This window comes from Lithobates pipiens, unplaced genomic scaffold (assembly GCF_037356315.1).
Source record: "Lithobates pipiens isolate NorthernLeopardFrog02 unplaced genomic scaffold, aLitPip1_a1.2 Scaffold_3, whole genome shotgun sequence".
In the NCBI taxonomy this organism is placed as follows: Eukaryota; Metazoa; Chordata; class Amphibia; order Anura; family Ranidae; genus Lithobates; species Lithobates pipiens.
This window is the reverse complement of record NW_027507790.1, coordinates 196,271,261-196,293,384: the sequence shown is the minus strand read 5'-3', so window position 1 is coordinate 196,293,384 and position 22,124 is coordinate 196,271,261. Positions and strand designations below refer to the sequence as shown.

General features: G+C 43.7%; 1 protein-coding gene across 2 annotated transcripts in view; it reads left to right on the top strand.

The window, feature by feature from the left end:
• Positions 1-22,124, top strand: part of ZSWIM6 (zinc finger SWIM-type containing 6) — a 187,937-nt gene that overhangs the window by 97,331 nt on the left and 68,482 nt on the right. For both annotated transcript variants that reach the window (XM_077462679.1, XM_077462678.1), the window contains exons 3-4: positions 10,856-11,004; positions 17,809-17,959. In XM_077462679.1, the coding sequence (XP_077318805.1) occupies positions 10,856-11,004; positions 17,809-17,959 (300 nt within the window). The remainder of the gene's footprint in view (positions 1-10,855; positions 11,005-17,808; positions 17,960-22,124) is intronic.

Below are 22,124 nucleotides of genomic sequence, written 5' to 3'. Positions count from 1 at the left end.
GAGACACTGACTGACAGTCAGCAGCTCTCCTCTCGGGGATCTGTGAAAACCATCAGTAATGTTCGGTGGCTCAGTTCTCAGTGCAGAGACGCCGGGGGACAGATGCAGCATCGATCTGATGCTCCATCCACGAGGTAAGTATGAATACTCATACTTCTCTTTTAAAGAAAAAGAAAAACAAGCGCAGTCACCACATCTAAGAACTGATACGCTGCAGTATTTAATTAAAATCTAGATTTTTGGGTTTGATGCCACTTTATAGCCCCCAAAAAAATTTGTTTTTGCTAGTGAACAGTTAAAACCCATTTATTTTTGGCCTGTGTTCTGTTCTGTTTCTTTTCACTTCCTGTCCTTGAGACATGACAGGACATGAGAAGAAATCACTTCAGAGGGAGGGGAGTTCCCTTTTATGCAGCTGTCACCAGATGTCATCCAAAGAGTGATTCTCACCTAGTTCTGGTGACCACTCAAAAATTTTGGATCACCATAGTATCCAAGACAACCTGAGAGGATGATTCTTGATATATATAAAAAAAAAAACCTGACTGTGGGGTCCAACCTTTCTCAGTTGAACGCAATGTTTGGGATCGGCATATCATTTTAAAGCTGGTGCCAAGCACTCTGTAGAGAAGAGGGTTTAGCAACAAGATACACTGATGGCATGGAGCTAGAAAGTTGTCTGTGATCTACTATAGTGTATGCCCGAACCAATCTTTGCTTTTGTGTAGGGTGTGGAACCCCTTGAGGACCTTTCATTTTGGGTTTTCAGTTAAAAATTCACTCACTTCCCGATCCTGCTTGCAAAGCTTTTCCAGACGGGAAGTGAAGGGAAGTCTCCGACAGCAACACAGGCAGCCTATGCTGTCCATCTTGGTGTGGAAATGGTTGGTAATCTCTGATGGCCCTGTACCTGGTTAGATAGCTTTGAAACTTCCCTGTAATACCACTTCACTCCAAAATATGGGCTGAAGTAGGTGTAGTAACGACTCTTCATAAACCCAACACCATAGACTCCACTGGTCACTGACTCAAATGTTAGGCAGGCCATAGATGGTGTGAATTTTTTTCCTGCAATCACAGGTCGGGATGGTCTTTCCCATCGCCTCGATCAACTAGGTACTAGGAATGGGCTCGGGCGTGTTTGAGATCCTAGTCCCAACACTCCTGCTTGATCCCTCCAGGAAGCTGACTCTGCACACCCCTAATCGCAGGCAATGTGTAAGTTCCCGGTCTGCATCTGCACAGATCGGGACATGTCTCACTACCTGTGATTAGTGGTTTGCAGTGTCTGCTTCCTGGTGGGATCGGGCAGGCGGGTTGGCACTAGTTTTCCAAACGCGACCGAGCCCATTTCTACTTGGTACATTCAGCCTACCCATTAATGGTTCAAATCTTGGTGGCTTCAGCAGGATTTGAACCATGTGCTGACCTTAGTGAAGAAAGTATGAAGATTAAAGCCTCAATTACTGCAGACGTAACTAATGTCTGAGGTAGCTCCTGCATTGAAACAAACTCGCAGCCGCTATTCCAGCCTTATTGCACTATTCTATGTTTACTGGCCAGAAAGCACATGTATGAAAACGTATACAAGCAACTGGCAGAGGGTCAGTGAGGTGTAAATCAGGTGCCTTGAGGAGGAAGAATTAATCAAAGCCAATAGGGAGACCAAAGTGGGGGATCTTGTGGTGCAGTCACGTTACTTGAGCAACTGCAGGCTGAGTGACATTAAGGTCCCATTCACACCCGAGCGTAGCGTTTCAGGCATAAAGTCACACGATTTTATTACATTTTTTTTGCAGCAATTTTTACACGCCCAAATCTGCCTAAAATAAAAAGTTCCAGAACTTGTTTGAGCTTCAGCCGTTTTAAAGTGGAGATATGAACCATCTCCATAGAGAATAATTGATTTTTATTCCCCTTCAGCGTTTTGTGGCTTGCAGCCTGCAGCTACAAAACGCTGGAGGGGAAAAAAAATCAATTATTTATTATTATTGGGTGTTAATAGGGCTTTAGTCAGGAGTTCCCCAGGAGGAGAACCAATGAGCACTGGATATAAGTTTGCTGCAGGCATCCCATCGAAAACGGTGAGTTTTTACATGATCGTCCTGGATGTGCTGTGGGGCAGAGGTGTGTAAATCAGGCTGGCTAAGGAAAATTGGCAGATAAGATGGAAAACCAGTTTTTAACCCAAATCCTAGATGTTAGCCTAGAGTTCTCCTTTTATTCAGCACTCTGAGTATAGTTGATGCCGGCCTCTTCCACAATTCTACAACTAGTTCACAGTGGTTGCTTTCATTTTAGGTTGAGGATGTTACCAGAAGGGGCTGTCTATGGGTCAGAACCGTCTCATCGTTGTAACTGTAAAATAAAGCAAGGGATTTCCAGTCATAGGAAAATTAGACATTTCTTGGTGAAAAGTCATTGTCACCACTCTGTACAAACCTGACACCTTATTTCTGTGCTGTCGCCCCCACGCCCACGCTCTTATGTAAGTGTTGGTTAAAAATAAGGTCATATAAGACTTTTCTCACATCAACCCCAACGTATTTCCAGTGTGTGTATAGACATATATATACTGTTTTTTTTTTCTAGTTTCAGGTACAACTTGACTTTCTGGACGAGTAAACATACTCAAAACTGCAAGTGGCCTATGAATGAATCACCCAAAATACTCCATGACCTTTTGTGTAGTGTTTGTGCTGCTCTGATCACACTTTCTGCTTGCTGAATATCTGCATTGCGGTCCGTGTTCTGCGACGGCTTCCTGGAGTCTTCATGGGACGTCTCGTTACCTGTCTGTGATGGCCAGAGGAGCCATCAGTGAGGGAAATGAACATGCAGCTGGTTTGCTATACAGATCAACAGGCTCTGCTTTAACCCGATACTAGTTGCAGTACTTCCCATAGACTGCTAAGAAAGAAAATTGCAATATCGATGGCCTGGCTTAGCTAGAAGCCTCTATTGTAGAGTTGCCACCTCATCCCTTTAAACCCAAACACCTTTGAATTACACAGGTTCTGAGGCTAATTAAATGACGATAAGGCACCAAGTGAGTTTAATTACCGCCTTAATTCGCCACACAACCTGCGTAATTAATTTAATGTGTTCGGGTTTAAAGGGATGAGGTGGCAACCATAATCTATTGCAGTGTTCCTCAACTCCAGTCCTCAAGGCGCCCCAACAGGTCATGTTTTCAGGATTTCCATTATTTTGCACAGGTGATTTGATCCGTTTCACTGCCTTAGTAATTACCACAGCCGTTTCATCGGAGGGAAATCCTGAAAACATGACCTGTTGGGGCGCATTGAGGACTGGAGTTGAGAAACACTGCTCTATTGGGTTGCTATTTCTGCCCACAGGACTGCCAAACCTGGCCAGTTTGAAAGTTTTAGTAAACATGAGAAAGGTGTAAATGAAAGCGACTCTAGGTTCTGTTTATCATTTATTAAATACAGGGTGACGAAATATAGATCCAACATCATGTAGCTGTGCCATGTATTGTGAATTTTCTTTTTTTCACCCAAGTTACGTACGCCATTCTCCGATGACTGAGGGGGAGCTAATAAGTCTGGAAGAATGTCCTAATTGCTCCCAAATAAGAGGAGCTGCTTGTTTGGCTGAACAGTTGCTCTTTGTTTGGAGACTACCTTCAGGCCTGTGAGCTCAATGCTCAGGTATGTGACGGGAGCTGTTTAGGCCGTGCTTGGTAGTCACAGGTGTGCTGTAGAAACATCACTAAATCATGTATTAAACCCTAATAATCCACCCAACAAAGCGGAACCAGACCCTGGCTGGCTCACTCGCAGAGCACAAAGGAAAGGAATACAGGTGTTAATGCCAGGCACTGAACACTCTGGAATGTTCACTTTTACAGGATTTTGTAAGGTCAGATTCCCATCCCTTCCCTTCTTCTTTTTTTTTTTTTTTTTCTTTTCTTTTTTTTTTCTTTTTTTAAATAGACGGTTTCCTTTCCCAAAAGAGGGGTCAAACATGGATGACCGCAATAATTAAAATTCAGAACAGCAGAGGCCCTGTGTCAGTTTGGAGATTGCTGACCATTTAAACAAGTATTTCTCTACTTGCAGCATTTTAAAGGGACATGGGGGAAATGTGCAGGTATGAGTTTGAAGATGTACTAAGACCCCTTTTCATGCGCTTTTGGGCTTAAAAATAGCACCTAAAAATGGCTCCGCTGCATTCTTAGTGTGAAAGCCCGAGTGCTTTCACACTTAGGTCAATACACTGGCAGGACTCCTGCAAGCAGCATCTGTGGAGCAGTGTATTCACCACTCCTAAACCTCCCGTGCCCATTGAAAGGAATGGTCAGCGTCCTCTGAACAGCCGGCAAAGTGGCTTTGCGGGTCGTTTTAACCCCGGAAAAAAATGTATGCAAAAATGACGGTAAAGTGGCACTAAAAATAGCGTCGCTTTACCACTGCAGAGGCGCTTTGCCCGCCAGTTTACAGAGCTGCCCAATTGTTTTCAATGGGAAGGGGTGCTTTAGGAGCAGTGAAATCACCGCTCCTATAGCCCTACAAAGATGCAGCTTGCAGGACTTTTTTTGATCGTCCTGTAAGCGCACCGCTTCAGTGCGAAAGCCCTCAGTGCTTTCACATTGGAGTTAATTGAGCGGCTCTTTCAAGGCACTTTGCAGGCACTATTTTTAGCACTATAGAGCCTGCAAAGCACCTCAGTGTGAGGCTGGGTTCACACCGCTGCGATGCGGGAACGCCACGAATCCGCGGCGTTTTCCCGCATCGCATTACTCCCGCCGGCAGTTCACACTGCCCTATGCGGACGGCTGGGAGTGTCAATGATATGTTAATGACACCCCCAGATCCGTCCGCATATCGCAGTGCGATCTGCCGACTCGCACAGGAATCGGATCGCATGGTGTGAACCCCCATGCGATCAAATTCTGTTGCGGACCAAAAAAGGGTCCCGTGCGAGTTTGCTGCGGGAGCGATGCGAATTCAGCCATACTATCTGTATGGCTGTACTCGCATCGCTACGGAGATCGGATGTGATTTGCGGTGCGAATCACATCCGGATCTCCCCCCGCAGCAGTGTGAACCCAGCCTGAAAGTAGCCTAAATTAATGGGGTTTTTTTGTTTTGTTTTTTATTTTGCCCTGAGACACTTTAAGGGCACTTCTACACTGATCCATAGCAGAAACGCTGTAAAAATGCATATTTACCGTGTTTACGGTGCGTTTATCACCGGACATGTGCCTCAAAAAATGCATCAAAAACACAACTGCAGGTGTGTTTTTTTTTTTTTATGCTTTTTCCATTAGGATTACATGATCACATGTTTTTCTTCTGCTTTTTTTTATAGCAACAGCAGAAGAAAAACTGATCGTGAAAGGAGCCTAAAGTTAATGTGATTGTAAAGCTTCAGATTTCTTATCTGAAGCTGCTCTGACTTATCTGTTCTGACAAATGGTTTTGCACAGAGTAGCGGCAGTCCTCTTCTGGGTTTGCCCACCAGTACTCTTGGCTCCTCCTCTTCAGTGAGTGCCCACCATAGAAAGTTGCTTTCTATGGGGGCACTTGTGCAAACTGTATCTTGAGCCACCCTGTCCTTGTTTATAGACACACAGTGCGGCTCGGCCCTGCCACCCGCTCCCTCATCACAGAATTTGATTGACAGCAGCCAGAGCCAATAGCCTTACAGTGTTGCTAAACCCGCAGCAGTAAAATCAGTGTGTATATGCAGTAACACATGTTATACTCACTGTGGAACCTATAGTGTTCATAGGTGTGTAAAAGACTCGTTGATCCTGTCTTCTCTGATCCTCCACTTCACTGTCCCCAATCCATCTCTTGATAGTACAGTCTTTTGAGTCACTCTACACATGCTCAGTTTGGTGTGTATTGCTAGAGTTGTGTTTTTTTTTTTTTTTTTCTTGGGAGGGTGCATGTGATCAGCACAGGGCCAATCGGCTCTGTCCAGACAGAGCTTGTCAGGGGTCATGCAGCCTCATAGGACAGTCACAGGAGAATGAAAACTACTAGCTTTAACCAGACACTCACAGAAGTCATAAGGCTGCTATATACTGCTGATGAGATTTAGCAGGTTATATTTACTAAAGCTATTGCATTTCCATGTTCTGTGTCCTGTGGGAGACCAGATATAGTAAATGCAGGGTCCTGGGTTTAGTAACCCTTTAAGGCCCGGTTCACTTATCTCCACCCACAGTTCCCAGCATGGGGTCTGGTGCGTCCCTGTTCATTGGTTCAGGTGCGATTTGGGTCCAAAATTTTGCCTGAATTCACAACCGTAATGGACCCAAACACACATAGGACCCTTCTACTATCCACACCATGGCCGCCCCCCGGAGATGTGTGAACCAGCTTCATTGAGAGCTGGTCACACTCGCCTATCATGTGAATTGGATGCAGGAGAAACCTGCATCCAATTCGCATACATGTGAACCCAGCCTAAGGCTTTAGAACCACTTTAATCTGGCCAGATAGTTGATAGTCACTGACTTGTTTCTAAAGGTAAAAAAAAAAATCTGGGGCTGCCATACTAAACCCCCTCAGGGCAGAATGTCTGGAGACATTTGCCGGCTCAAAAACAGAGAAACGGGCGACATTCTGCCCGTGTTTTGTTTTTGGTATGTCGGTCTGTCTGACAGATGCCGGAAAACCATCAGTCCTCCGACTGCCAATTGGGGGGGGGATGTTGGTGTCCCGGGGTGCCCCCCCCCATCAGAACAGATCAGCGGGGGAGATTGCTGAATTGACCTTGCATGGTTAGTACAGTGTCTGTGACCGGAGCTGACGTGTTTTTTTTTTTTTTTTTTTTTCATGCAACCCTCTGGATTGCACGAAAGAAAACTGTAGTGTGTGTGCCCGGCTTAATCTTTGCTGCTTAGCAAGTCACTGACCCAGGACAAGTATTCAGGTCAGGTGTCAACATTCCTGGCCGCATGCTTGAGTTGTGTGTGCTCAACTTTCATAAGTGGGCAATTGCAGCTCCCATATTTCTGTTGTAACTGCTTCTATATACAATTCAGCTTCCAAGACCTGCATTTTAGGGATGAAAGTCCCTGGGTACTTCTCAGGCATGAATTGATGAGTTGAAAGCACAGGCCTTCAGATTGGTAATGGTTCGGAATTGGAAGGTGTATTACTTCTGTATTGTACTTGCCTCGTCTGGGCTTCTGATCACTGCTAGTAGAGCTTGGGCTGAGACTGACCATATAAGTATCCTGATGGGAGTTATTGAGTACTAAGTGGTGGTACATGTGAAATATGGCTTACTAATTATGTATGAGAAGACGATGCAGGTTTATCCCAATGATCAAGCAACTAGTATGCGGCGCTCCCTCTGTAATAAAACATTTAGGATTCTCTGCAAGGTGATATTAGGAACATACGTTGACAGCAGCTGCTCAATCCTCCTGTGTGTCGGCCGTTATCTGCAGCCTTTTGAAGAGTGGCTGTGAAGAAGTCCTGTCGGGAAACTTTCCAGAAGATAAAGAATAGCTGAGAGCAGGAGGGACAGCCCATGTCAGGGCTCATAGTGCAGCACAATGCAATAACATACATGCAGATTAATAAGACACATGACAATATGGGTTGTTCAGTTGAAGATGTGCAAATGGCAGAAACCCATAGCCGGCCATCAGACGGTGAAGGGCTATCTCCGGTTGCACATTTCATTGCCTTTTCACTTGATTTGCATTTTAGTTCATGGGCAGAGGTTTTATGCAGAATGGCAAAAATAGAAAACAGTCATGCGAGAATCCTATAACCCCCTAGCAAAAATGTTATTGCTGGGCTGTCATGCTAATGGAACAGTTTGAACACATTCAATATTTTGAGCCCGGGATCTGGAAGACTTTGAGATGAGAAAGTTGTACTTTTGCCCAAATTTTCATTTGCTGTGTGTACGTTCATGCGTGGGGCTTAAAGTATAGATGACTGCCAGCCAACTAGTATTTTCAAGAGACCAGCAAGGCCATCCCAAAATTCTAGGTCAGTTGTACAGATTGATTATCTCTCTTTTCTGCAATGAAATCCCAATTGGTGGTGTTGGCCCTGCCTACTGATCTCCCTGCCTATCACTCACCTCTCCTGCCCCACTCTCCATGCGCACATTGATATCTTTTCCAGTAATGCAATACTATTATCTGAACTCTTAAGAGTCTTCCCACACTTTATGTAAGAAAGGGCTCTCTGGAGATGTAGTTCTGGCGGCGAGCCTGGGTCAAGGTGACCAGCATCTGCAACGCTTTTACTAATGATATCACAGGGAACAAAAAAGCTATTCTTGCTGCAGGAACAAAGTAGAAGAGAAAGTGATGCTGGGGCATGCTATGGAGGGGAGAGCAAGGTTTGGGCGCACTTTTAGGTAATACATGGGCATGCACTTTAAAGCCACTGTCATTCCTGATAGACACTGTCAGTAAAGTGTAGTGCTAGGGGAACATGTAAATGTACCATTAATCAGATAATTAATCGATACTGCCTCTTTCTCTCTTTTTTTTGTCGCTTTGTTTTGTGTGACCACTCTTTTACTGCAGGGTAGCAACTGGGGTAGGTACAGACAAGGCTGGGAACATCCTTTCCGATAATGTTGTGCCAATTTCATGTGCTTGGTTTCCCTGCATGCTTTTCAAAACCTGCCACTGCTTCTTCTACTCAAAGATGTTGGGCTGTTTGGGATTTGGTAGCTGTGGCAGCGATAAGGGTCTTCTTCAACGCTGCTACTATGCTAAAGACACTAAGGGGGGATAAAAGCTGCATTACCACTCCTGCTATATTCTTATGGCTGTGGCAGAGAGGGAAGGATGATCATACCGTGCATTTTACAGGTAGCTCACAGGGTTGCCAACCTTTCTCGGGAAGTGATTCATAAGCAATATTGCTGAAAGGATTAACAGGTATGGATAAAGAGATAACGAATCACAACATTTCACTATGCTACATAAAGGTGTAGAGGTTTTGCTTTAAAGCAGTGGTCTCCAAACTGCAGCCCAGGGGCCAGATGTGGCCCTTTGCTTGCTTTTATCTAGCCCTTGGTAAACTATTTTTATCCACTGATATCAACAGTGAGGCATAATTCCACCCCACTGACACCAATGAAGGGGCAAAATTCCTCCCACTGACACCAAAGATGGGGCACAATTCCCCCCACTGACACCAACAATGGGGTACAATTCCTTCCAATGATACTAATGATGGGGTACTATTCCTTGCACTGACACCAAAGATGGGGAATTGTTTATTCCCACTGATGTCAGGACCTTTTCTACTTCACTCCAATGTCTAAGCCCCGTCCCCCCTTAAGTCTGAAGGACAGTAAACTGGGCCCTTTCTTTAGAAAATTTGGAGACCCCTGCTTAAAATGATTTTAAAGGAAATAAAAAAAAAGAATAAACATGATATACACGCCCGCTCTGTGTAATGGTTTTGCACAGAGCAGCCCCCAATCCTCCTCTTCTTGGGTGCCCCGCCAGCGTTCTGGCTCTTCCTTCTTGCTGAGTGCCTCCATAGCAAGCCGCTGGCTCTGTGTGTCCTTTTGATACACAGAACAGGGCTCAGCCCAACTCCCTTCTAAGTCACTGGCTGTGATTGACACAAGTGGGATCCTATGGTTCCTGTTGTGGTGTCTGAGCCAATGAGGAGGGAGAGAGCAGGGAGAGCAGCTGCTTCAATCACATCGCTGGATCGGGATCTGGCTTAGGTAAGTATTAGGATGGGGGGGGGGGGGGGGGGGCTTTTTTTTATCTTGTTTTTCAATCATTTTTATTAAGGTTATAAACTATACAGATATAAAACCATACAATACAGTATTGAGAAGTACCAGTACTTGATAACATTATTGACATACAGCATAGGTCGACAAGGAAACGGTATAACGCTATTTTGAGCTATGACTAGATTTCTGTAGAACAGAAGATACATCCTCTGAAGAGGAACTGCATGACCAGGGGCACGCTCATCTAAGACAAGGGGACATCTCAGCCATGAATTGATCACGGTAACTGGTCGTTATGTTTGAAAACTGGAAGTGGGACCAATGGCAGCCCACCAAAAGTCCTACATCACTCACCAAACTACCAAAGGGTTTAATAAATAGGGAAAAGGAGAAGAAGAAAGGGGAAAGAGACAGAGAGCCTCTCCTAGGGCACTAAGAGGTTAGCCTCAGATCCGACGAGGTTGTCCCCATCAGATAGGTGATCCAGGGGTCCCAGGTTTTTTAAAATCGGGGAAGCTTGTCCTGCAGGTTTTTTACCTTCATGCATAGAATTCAATAGGACGAGAATAAGACGATCCGTGCACATCAGTACTGCACACTGTAGATGGAGGACTGGTTGGCTCTTGATTGCATTGCAACAACTAGCGATATGTGCTGGATGCTAAATAGAAGGGAATAAGTAGGGAAAATGTAACTGTTCGTGGCATTGAATGATTAGCTGCTGCTCCTTGCTCCTATCATTTTTCATAAAGCTTTTGCTGAAATGTAATACATCCTAAAAACTCTTTGGCCAAACCCTGAAGTTTGGAAATCGCGTATCCATAGAAGTATAGAAGCCTTCTATCTGGGGAGTCTTAATTACAAGTTTTAATTTTCTGGCTTGTACTGTTTTACAGCAAATATCTACTAGAACTAATATGTTTAATACTTAAATTCTGCATCCTAAGGAATTGTTTTTTGGTGTATCTGTTTAAAATCTAAAGAATGGGGACTGCAAAGCTGCATGCCTGTTTTTCTATGAAAGTTTTTATAATAGAAGATATCCTATTGGTAGAACTGCTAATGCTGACCCTGCATAGATCAAATGGCTCCCTATACATGGCCTGTGCATTAATACCCAGCTGTCTCTCTATGTGAACAGGTGCTCCAGATCCGACAGCCGGCGCCAGTATAGACGATGAGAACTGTTGGCATCTGGATGAAGAGCAGGTCCAGGAACAGGTCAAGTTATTTCTCTCCCAGGGTGGTTACCATGGATCAGGAAAGCAACTCAACTTGCTTTTTGCCAAGGTATGGTTTTCTTCTAAACAGGTGGCTACGGGCTGCTGGAGGGGTCAGGATTGTTCATGTGTGGCTACAATTAAAGGCACATGAGTGGTAGAGGTCCTTGTGTTTTGGTTTAACGTTCTGCAAATTAATTTAAAATTCTGTTTAGGGACCCATAAACATATCTCTCATGGCAATCTGCTGATAACATTTACGATTGTATGTTAAAATGTGCCTATACAGTATGTCTGAAAAAGGGACACCTTTGCTCTTATTTTTAAGGCTGGGCTCACATCGGTGCGCTGTGGTTTGTTGGCACCGCGATTGTATCTGCGTTTTACATGCAATTCCCATTGACTTCTATTAGACTGTGCATTTTACTGAAAGCGCACCAAACTTTGATGCACTTTCACGAAAACGCTCAGCCTAATAGAAGTCAATGGGAGCACCTAAAATCAAGTGGATAAATCGCGCTGTACCTAAATCACAACAACAATTATTATATAGGATTTATATGGCTCCAAAAATTTGCACCGCACTTTACAATGTTAGAAATGTGAACACGGCCTAACAATAGTAGTTCTTATTCATGCAAGTAGTATTAAACCCTCAACGTTTTTTAGTAGAACACAATGAGAGCCATAAATGAAACATCCCCCGTAAACTACTTGTTACAATTTTTACTCCAGCACTTGCAGTTTACAACTTTCAACGCTGCTGGCTCCTGCACTCTCAGCGCTTCTTCTCTGAACTTCCAGGAATGCAGGAAGACACAACTCTAGTCCCTGCATGCAGGAGTGGCTCCATAGGATGCTAGGTAACGGAGCCACCCTGAAATAGGAAACCTTGGACAACAGTCATGGCACCAGCCTATACTGGATTTGAAGATAAAGAAACTGTATACTGGTTTGTTAAATCGGCTGCTAAAAGTGCAAAAAAATCAGAGGTTTTAATATCACTTTAATTGTACTCTTCATTTTATGCTGAGTTTCTGACAAATGGCCAAATGCTTCAAATGGATAACACCAGATTTGTAGTTCCGTTGGGCCAGATAAGTGGTTTACAGACCTTGTCTTATTGCATAGCCAGCCAAATGACATTCCTGTTTTCTGGCTGTGCTGTAACTTCCTCCAGAATTATCTTTTTGCCATCAAACTGCTCATTGGGAAATGAATTTGGGTTCATCACACTGAAGGCTTATAAGCAGGCCAGTGATACCAGATACTTTAAAGAGGTTGTAAACCTTGGACATTAAATATGAACAAAGCATGTTCCTCTATAGTGTGTACTTGTCTCAGTCTAGACCACTAAGTGTCACTTCTGTCTGCTGCCTCCTTTCTCTGCTATGAGTCGCTTATATATTTTCCTGACACCAAGAGAAAATAGGTGATGGGGAAGGAGCTCCAGCTTACAGCCTGTGATTGACAGCCTCAGCTCTGCTCCTGTGTGTAGGGGATGTGTGTGTCCCTTTCCTCCAGTCAGGGCTCAGAGCTCTCCTCACTGATGTAACGTCCGCTTTCCGCCCCAATTTCCAGAACTGAGAGATCCTGTATATATCCTGTATCAATCTAAAGAGCGCCAGCAGATAAACGGATACAACTTATGGAGGAGGATTTGTTTCATCTGTGTATCACATGAGGCCAGTCACTTCACTGGGTCTATAGATGGCTTTACAACCACTTTAATTCTGTAATAGGATATAGTGTTTGTCTGTTCACAGGGCCAGTGATGTGTGAGAACTATGATACTGTCTGAGCACATTATTTGTGTGTAACTGTTCACATATATGTAGTTCATCTGTTTGGCGGAAGATCTTTGCAGCACTAAGTTACTCTTGTGATGGTTTAATTGGCCAGATCCCACCCCTGGCAGATCAGCGAGTTCAGGGTGGACTTTTTTTAAATGTGAACTCGATGACTGGGAGTGTGTAAGTGTCCCGGGGAAAGTTGCTGTGAAATGCACAGTTGTCTATACATACCTTTGGGAATATGGGAAGCACTGCTGCCTGGGTCTGACTTGTGTCCAGCAATGAACAGGTATTCTGATGCTTGCTTCTAGTGGAGAATATTGGTTTATTTCAAAGCATTTGCATTTTAACATTCCATTTTGGATTTTTCCCGCACAAAAACTACTTATACTGCTAGAAGGTTGTTCATTCAAGAGCAATTTTGCATCCGGCTCCTTTTGAATTTTCTCATTGCTGCAGTTGAAAACTAACATTTGACCATGACTTGGATTACCCAGCAGAAAGATGTTTCGGGGATTTTCTGTTTTAACCACTTCCCACCCAAGAACGTCATATGACATTGTGGACTTTGAGTGGAGATATCTGAATGATGCCTGCATAGGGTTGCCACCTGTACAGGATTCACCCGGACAGTCCAGGTTTTGAATCGCTTCCGGGTTTCAGTCCCCCTGAAACCGGACACATTATTCAGACAGGAAGGTAGCTTGGAACAGGGCCTGACAGGAGGGTGAGGGGGCACTATGCACCACACATTACTATTCTCTTTGGAGCACCCAAAGGTGTCCCAGGTCTGTTATCCCATAGTGTACACACACAAAAAAAATGTGTGCCGCTAAAGTGTTCGGGTTTTTGCTTTGCAGCTACAGGCATTATTCAGATATTTTTTTTTTTTTTTTTTCCCCTGCCGTTGAAATGACATATTCGGCGACCCATCACAGTTTGCTATGGAAGTGACATTCTGTCGCCGTCATCTTGCTACATCCCACACTCGTCCACAGTAAGGAGGGGGAAAGCGGACATTTTGTTACACCCAACGGAGTTTTGCATTGTACAAGTATTTATAACAGTAAAGTCAGTATATAGTGAAATACAGGACTTACAACTCCGTCTGACTACTTAGATGTTGAATTTTAAAAGCAGCGGCATCCCTGCTCATCTCACAGGTTTGCTAATCTGACAGAAGTTCACTGCATTTAAAATTCAACATCTAAGCGGTCAGACGGAGTTCGAAGTCCGGTATTTCACTATAGAAACTGACTTTACTGTTATAAATACGTGTAAAATGCAAAACTCTGGTGGGTGTAACAACATGTCCGCTTTCCCCATTCTTAGTGTATCCTTACTGTGGATGAGTGTGGGGTGTAGCAAGATGGCGGCGATGGAACGGCAATTCCCAGCACTGTTCAGGCGCTTAATTGTTTGTTTTTACAGGCTGTGGAAGGGGGTGTTAGCCATCTTACCGACACCCCCCCCACCCCCCCCCACCCCGCCGCACTTTGGTGCTTCTACCCGCTTGTCTCTGCAATAGGCCGGTGGCTGCCGCTTACCATAGAGCTGACTGAGGACCATATGGTTTCTTAAGCAGGGAAGTCGAGATCGTTTTTGTTTTTTGAACTCGGGCTTAGGACTTAAAGACCCCAGATCTCACTGTAAAGAGGACCTGTCATGCCCTATTCCTAATACAAGGGATGTTTACATTCCTTGTAAAAGTAATAAAAGTGATCGAAAAAAATGTAAAGGGGAAAGTGTCAAAATATAAAAATAATAAAATGAAAATGAAAACACCCCTGTCCCTGCGTGTTTGCAGAAGCAAACGCATATGTATGTCGTGCTCACATATGTAAACGGCGTTCAAACCACATGTGAGGTATCGCCGCGAATGTTAGAGCGAGAGCAATAATTCTAGCTCAAGACCTCCTCTGTAACTCTAAACTGGTAACCTGTAAAAAAAAAATTTAAAACGTTGCCTATGGAGATTTTTAAGTACCGAAGTTTGGCGCCATTTCACGAGTGTGGGCAATTTTAAAGCGTGGCATGTTCGCTATCTACTCTGCATAACATCATCTGTGCTAACTTTAGTGCTTTTATTTTTTTTTAACTCCCGAAAAAGAAACGCGTTTGAAAAATTGCTGCTCAAATACCGCGTAACATAAAAAGTTGCAATGACCACTAATTTATTCCCTTGGGTCTCTGATAAAAAAAAAAAATAAATTGGACTTTTACATGTAGGAGAAAAGTGTCAGAATTGGCTTGGGAGGCATGTGGTTAAAGTGCATCTTCGCTGCAGCTGAGCACCACAAACCAAAAACGCCATCAAATTCATTTTTTAATATTCAAAGCAAACTCCCCCATCCATCCATGTCTCAATGTTTTATTTTGTTGAGAAATCAATTTGAAAACCACCCCCTAGCATTTCTGGCTGTGGGCATCTTGAGTAAGGGCTGATGATTCGTGTAGCATTTATTTCCTGGAATCCATCTGCCTTTAGCTCAAACGTGCATGCAGGAGGGTGTGCTTAGCTGAGAAAAGCCCTCCCCCCCTCCTGAAGATGTCTCGGATGTATGACATCATTTGCCTAGAACTGGAAACCAGGAAGTAACTGAAGAAATTTAAAAAATAAATAAAGTTTAAAACAAGTGCTGCTAGCAGCATGAGGATTAAAGATGATCAGTGCTGATTGGGAGAGTGAAGGTCCACTTTAAGCAAGAATAGTCTGCTACATACACTGGATTGTTAGCAGGGACTATCACTTGCCACCCACAACAAGCAGTTAAAGTGGTTGTATAGGCTGAAGGTTTTTTACCTACATTCTATGCACAAAGGTAAAAAAAGCCTTCTCTGTGCAGCAGCCCCCCCTCGATCCAGCAATGTCCTCGCTCTATAGGGACTCTCACTCCTCATTGGCTGAGGCAGCAGCGAGAGACATTGCCGCCTGATTATTCAGCCCCTGTGTACTAGACTTTAGTCTAGGGAGGATTTTTTTTTTGTGCGTATGCGGATTTTGCATATAGTGCCCTCCATCCCTTTTGTTTTCTCTTAATTGCATCTTGCTTCCTAACCCTCTCATAAATTAGTATTCTCAAATTAGTAGTGTTTGGCTTTTTTTTTAGGGGGGGGGGGGAATTCTAAAAAGATTAATTACATGAACAGCCCCTTAGTAGCCTAAAAATTCTGCAGAGATCTATATATCTTCAGTACCTTCTGCTTTCCTTTTGGTGTATTTAACATGACATATAATGACAGACTTCTGTCACACTTATACTGCTTAAAACCTGTCAAAGCCGCCCCCTACAGGCCAAGTGTATGTCTGCAGCTTAGTGTCTGATAATACAAAAAAAAATGCAGCAAATTCTTTCTACGAAGGAGACTTTTGGTTTTTAGATCTTTGTGTTTGGAACACAATACATTTTTTTTAATGCAGCAATCGAATAAAATAAAATATTCCCAATCTGCAATTAGATTTGCTCGAAAGTGGTACCAGTGAGCCTTGTGTCCAGAATACTTCACTTTCAGCATGTCTTTGGAATTTTTTTTGTTTATAACAGGTAATTAAATAATCTATTAAAAAAATATATATAATATATATTTATTTTTTTTACCTGTGTAAGAATCCTATGGTTAAACTGGCCACATAACTTCAGCCCAATGAAGTCTAAGGCCTCTTGCACATGAAACTCCTGTTTGAGCATCTACTTTTTCAGACAGTTTTTTTTTTTTAGTTTTTTGTTTTTTTTGTATGTATTTACATGCATTTTTGTGCAAATTCACGTTCTATTTCTGCAAAAAAATAAATGAGCACTTGCGTACATGAGGCGTAAATTACTGACCAAAAAAAGCAGATTTTAATTTTTTTAACTGAAGAATGCATGGCACTTTATGCGCTTGTGTGCATAGGCATATTACAATTAATGGACTGTATTTTAGCTTTGTAAAAAAAAATAAAAAAAAAGCACTGTACTGAGCTTTTATAAGCTGCAGTGTACAAGAGGCCTTAAGCTGGCCATCAGAATTTTGTTAAAACATTTTTCTTTTTGGAATGTTAATTTAATTTTCTATGCCTTAGTGGGATCAAATCAAAGATTTGTTTTCAACTTGCAATGAGAATTTGAGAAAGCCGGATGGAAATGTATTAGTTTAAAAAAAAAAATGTATGTAGTTTTCTTTCATGAAATGGTTGTATTATATCAAAATCGAATGTTAAAAAACGAAGGTAATTTTGAACGACATTTTATCAGGTCTCTGTTGGTATTATCAAATTTGTCAACAAGATTTTTCATACAAATGTTCGTTGAAAAATATTTGTCTTTGTATGACCCAACCAGACACAAAAAAAAAAGTTTTAACCCTTCTGTACCCAAAAAATGTTTTGGCCTTGCATACCTTGAGGCTGGCTTCACACTAGTGCAAATTGGATAAGGGGAACAATAGCAGGCGATTGTGACTGGCTCTTCATGGAGCCGGTTCACACATCTCCGGTGCGAATTTGCACAGCAGGCCTGTGCGTCTTTTGGTCCGAATTCAGCCAACGCAGCAATATGTGAACCCAGCCCTAAGGGTAAGTTCACCTTCACAGAAAAATCTGTAAGGTGAACTTACACAGGACCCCCCCCACCCCACCCCCCGGCCCCACTGACCTGGAGTCTGGTGATCACCTGCACTGACACATCGGGTTGGCGCTTCACCAGTCCGGGGCTTAGAAATTCCCTGTGGCTCAATCTAGTACCGCGTCAGGAGGTACGTATAGGAGCATTCTAGGAGAGAAAGCCGTGGGGATTTCAAATCCCTGGACTGGTAAAGTGGGAGCGATCTGATCTGTCAAATCGCCTGACTCCAGGTTAGCGGGACCGGGTGCGATGGGGGAGGGGCTCCAGTGTAAGTTCACCTTACAGATTTTCTGTAAAGGTGAACTTACACTCTAAGTAAGGGGTATGTCTAGAACATATTGTTCATTGGGCCAGTTGTAGCGTATCATATCATCGCCTTCCTGGGTCTTTCCTTTTTAGAGCTTCCTAATGGTCTTATGCAGGTGACCTTTCTGTTTTTGCCATCATTTATTTTGTCATGTTCTAATTGTTTGGCAGGTCCGGGAGATGTTAAAAATGAGGGACTCCAATGGAGCTCGAATGCTGACCTTAATAACAGAGCAATTCATGGCTGATCCCCGTCTTTCACTATGGAGGCAGCAAGGCACAGCAATGACTGACAAGTACAGGCAGCTCTGGGATGAGCTAGGTATTGTATTTAACTTTTCAGTTACCTGTAATCTCTGCAACGTTTCATTTGTTCTAGATATGTGAAAGCATGTTATGGGGTACCACTGCTGCATAATAAAGGATCGCACCACATAGTTGTTAAATCTATAAAGTAAAGTAGATTGTACAGTCAGATTGTAATGTGTGTGAGGGTTTGGATAATAGAACAACCATCTCTTCCTAAGAGTTGGAGCTATTTAAAGGCATAATCTGCCTTTTGAAAAAAATGAATAAATTCACCTACGTTCAAAAAAAAAAAAAAAACGGCTTATGCAATATTTACATCCCAGGCTCGGCTAGGTATGCACCTATCGTGACGGGGCTGGAAGGAGAAAACAATGACGTCACCAGACTTGTGCTCCATTGAGATCTACAAGTCCTTCTGTTGGCAGATGGGAATTTTTATCTTTCAAATCCGAGAGCCACGCACAGATGCATTGAATTCAAATACAGACAGAATGCTGCAGGGAGGAGCTCCCTGCCATTCTGGTAAAAGCGTGGGGTGGGAGGTGGTTTGAAGGTGACCATGTTTCACCCTACATTTAGGTGAAACATAATCCAAAAGGTGGACTAAGCCTTTAAATGAAAAGTTTGCAATGGTTCAAAGAGGTTGTAAAGTCAATTTAGTTTTTTTTTTTTTTTTTAAATAAAGTAAAAGCTATTCTACTTACCTGCTCTGGGCATAGGTATTGCACAGAGTGGCCTTGAACCTCTTCTTTTGGAGTCGCTCGCTGGCGTTGTCCGCTCCACCTCTTCTCCGTGTGCTGCCATAGGATTCCACTTCCTATGGGAGCACATGTGCGGGCTTGCTCCCGAGCCGTGCTGTGTATGTCTATAGACGCACACAGCGTGGCTTGGCTCCACCCCCTGCTTCCACCTCACTGAATTTGACTGACAGCGGCAGGAGCCATAAGCTTCCACTGTTCTCAGCTATGCTAGTGAAAGCCAGGAGAGAAGACAGAAGATCTTAATTCAGCACTGGATAGATGGTCAAGCAAGTTATGTACCTTAACATATAGAATGCATGAAGAAAAAGAAAACTAGAAAGGATGTCTGTCTGAACACTAAACAGTGTTGTGAGCTCTCTTGTTCTAGGTTGTTTGTAGGCTGGCGTTTTTATGAATATTGGTTCATCTCCCAAAATGGCCACCCTTAGCATTTCTAGCCGGGGGTACACTTTATTTCCGGTGTTTGGTGTACAAAGCCCTTCACGTTAAAGTGAGGACTGTAAAATGAAGTCTTTGTGTCTTCATTACATTGGAGCCTCTATTCTGTTTGCCTACACTTACCTTTTATTCCTGGGGCCTGAACCATGGCTCTGCCATTCTCTAATACTTGGACACAGATTGCCTTCTCTCTGTTTATGTTTTTGGCTGGATGTTTAATTCCTGTTTTGTAGCTTTAATCCCTTGTATGTGTTTACTATTCTAATGAACATGTTTGCAGCCAACTTGGCACAATTCAAGGGAGTTACTTGGCATCCGTAGCAGGAACTGTGTGTTCACGTTTTTTTTCCCCTGCGGTTGGGGCGAAGCAACCATGGGAATGGCCTATGATGCTTTCTGCAACTGACGGAGAGCCTCTAGGAGGGAACTGGCAGTGCTTGTGCTCTATGTAGAGGTGTCTGCTAGGCTTTCCTCCTTACTTTTGTTAGGTGAACAGATTGTATAGTGTGTTGGGTGAATATGCACCGCAGACGGGTTCACATAGAATAGTTTTTGGTGGAGCCGGAGCTTAAATTGACAAAATGCAACAATTAAGAGTATACAGTGCCTTGAAAAAGTATTCATATCCTTTGAAATTTTCCACATTTTGTCATTTTAAAACCAAAAATGTGGATGTATTTTATTGGGATTTTATGCAATAAACACAAAGTGGCACATAATTGTGAAGTTGAAGGAAAATGATAAACTTTTCCAAATTGTTTACAAATAAATATCTGAAAAGTGTGGCGTGCATTTGTATTTCCCCTGGTCCTGGGTCCTGTAGCGTCAGCCCTCGCTCCCCCTGGTCCTGGGTCCTGTAGCGTCAGCCCTCGCTCCCCCTGGTCCTGTAGCGTCAGCCCTCGCTCCCCCTGGTCCTGGGTCCTGTAGCGTCAGCCCTCGCTCCCCCTGGTCCTGGGTCCTGTAGCGTCAGCCCTCGCTCCCCCTGGTCCTGTAGCGTCAGCCCTCGCTCCCCCTGGTCCTATAGCGTCAGCCCTCGCTCCCTCTGGTCCTGGGTCCTGTAGCGTCAGCCCTCGCTCCCCCTGGTCCTGGGTCCTGTAGCGTCAGCCCTCACCCCCCCTGGTCCTGGGTCCTGTAGCGTCAGCCCGCACCCCCCCCCCCCTGGTCCTGGGTCCTGTAGCGTCAGCCCTCGCTCCCCCTGGTCCTGGGTCCTGTAGCGTCAGCTCTCGCTCCCCCTGGTCCTGGGTCCTGTAGCGTCAGCCCTCGCTCCCCCTGGTCCTGGGTCCTGTAGCGTCAGCTCTCGCTCCCCCTGGTCCTGGGTCCTGTAGTGTCAGCCCCTGGTCCTGAGCTCTGTCTCCCCTTCTTGGTCCTGGGAACCTACTTTGCCCCATGACCCTCCAGGATCCACAGTGAACTCTACAAAAATGTGCAGCCCTGTAATCTTGAAGTAGAGGTGACTTGAGGGCATTTTCTATAGTGGTTTTGTAATGCTGAATTTTGCTCTTCTTATATAGTGTTTGAAGAAATATCATTGCACATCATAACCTGAAGACCTTTATAGCCGGAGTGTTCATTCATTGTCATTGTTGCCTTCATATCAGTAGCCAGATGTATAAGCTTTGTTGGTCTGTTTTGTATTGTGTACATTACAGCCTCACGGGACAAGTCTAGGCATACAATAATAATATTTTTGTACCTTACGCTGGCATCCTGTGGGGGATACTTCTTGTAGACATAATAACACGGCTAAGATGACTGCAAAATAGGGGAGTTTGTAGAGGAACATCTGAGACCACTGCAAGTGTAATTCCTCTATGCCCCTGTACCTCCCAAGGAGACCTCCTCTACATAGGACCCCTGGGCTGAACTTGCCAATTATCAGTCCTCGGTTACCTATAGAGGGCAATGGGACCTATTGCACCAGAGATTACCTCCCAACAATGGCTATGGATTGATGACAGTTGATGTATGTGCCTTCTCTCTTTGTATTTAAGTTACTTTTTTATAACCTGGTTCTGTAAAAGAGGTGTCAACATTTTGCGGGATTCTTAGAATATACTCTACTTAAAAAAAAGAAAAAGGTTGCTTTAGTTGGAAGCTTTATTTTATCATATACCATTGACGTCTCCAGGTGCCTTTTTTGCCCTCCCCTCTTTTCTTTTTTTGTGAAAGCTAACAGCACAGTAGGATGAACCAGGCTGTTTGTACAGCCCAAAGTAGATGTTGGGGAAGGGTTAAAAATATATATATATATATATATTTTTTTTTTTTTATAATTTTTTTTTTTTTGCATCCCAGTGGGGAGATTGTCCTTCTCAAAGCCTGGTACACATTGTTAGTTATTTTTTGTTCAGCCCAGCGGGGTGAACAAAATCAAAAACAAACAAAAAAACTGACAAGCTCACTGTACTAAATATGCAATGTTAGTACAGTGATCTCCCCACTGATCTGTTGTGTTCTGACAGGGGGACTGCCTTCCCACCAGAACATACGTTCAGCACTCACAGCCATTGGCTACCAGCACTGATTGGAGCCGATCAGCTGCTGTTTTTCCAGCTTGCCCGTTCAACAGACTTAAGTCGGACAGGTTACTTGCTGTACAAACAGGCCGAATGACGGCTGGTTTCTCTTGATCCGGTTGATTTTGGCCGATATTCAGCCGGTGTCTACCAGGCATTGGGAAGAGAGGAGATGTCTACAGAATTGGGGTAATTTTCCCTCTAGGTCCATTATCACTGGAATAGCTGTCACCCCCACTAGTGACAACACTATCTCCAGCAGGGACTCGGAGTGATAAAACCTGGCAGGTAATCTTCTCTACAACAGAGCTCTGACTGGGAAAGGGAATGACCGACTTTGGGCCAGTCAGATGTGGCACATTCTCATTTGCATATGCATTTGGTAAAAAAAAAAAAATTTGTTTTTGTTTTAATGTAGTGGCAGAGATTACACAAAGTAGGATCCTTTTTATAGGATGATGAT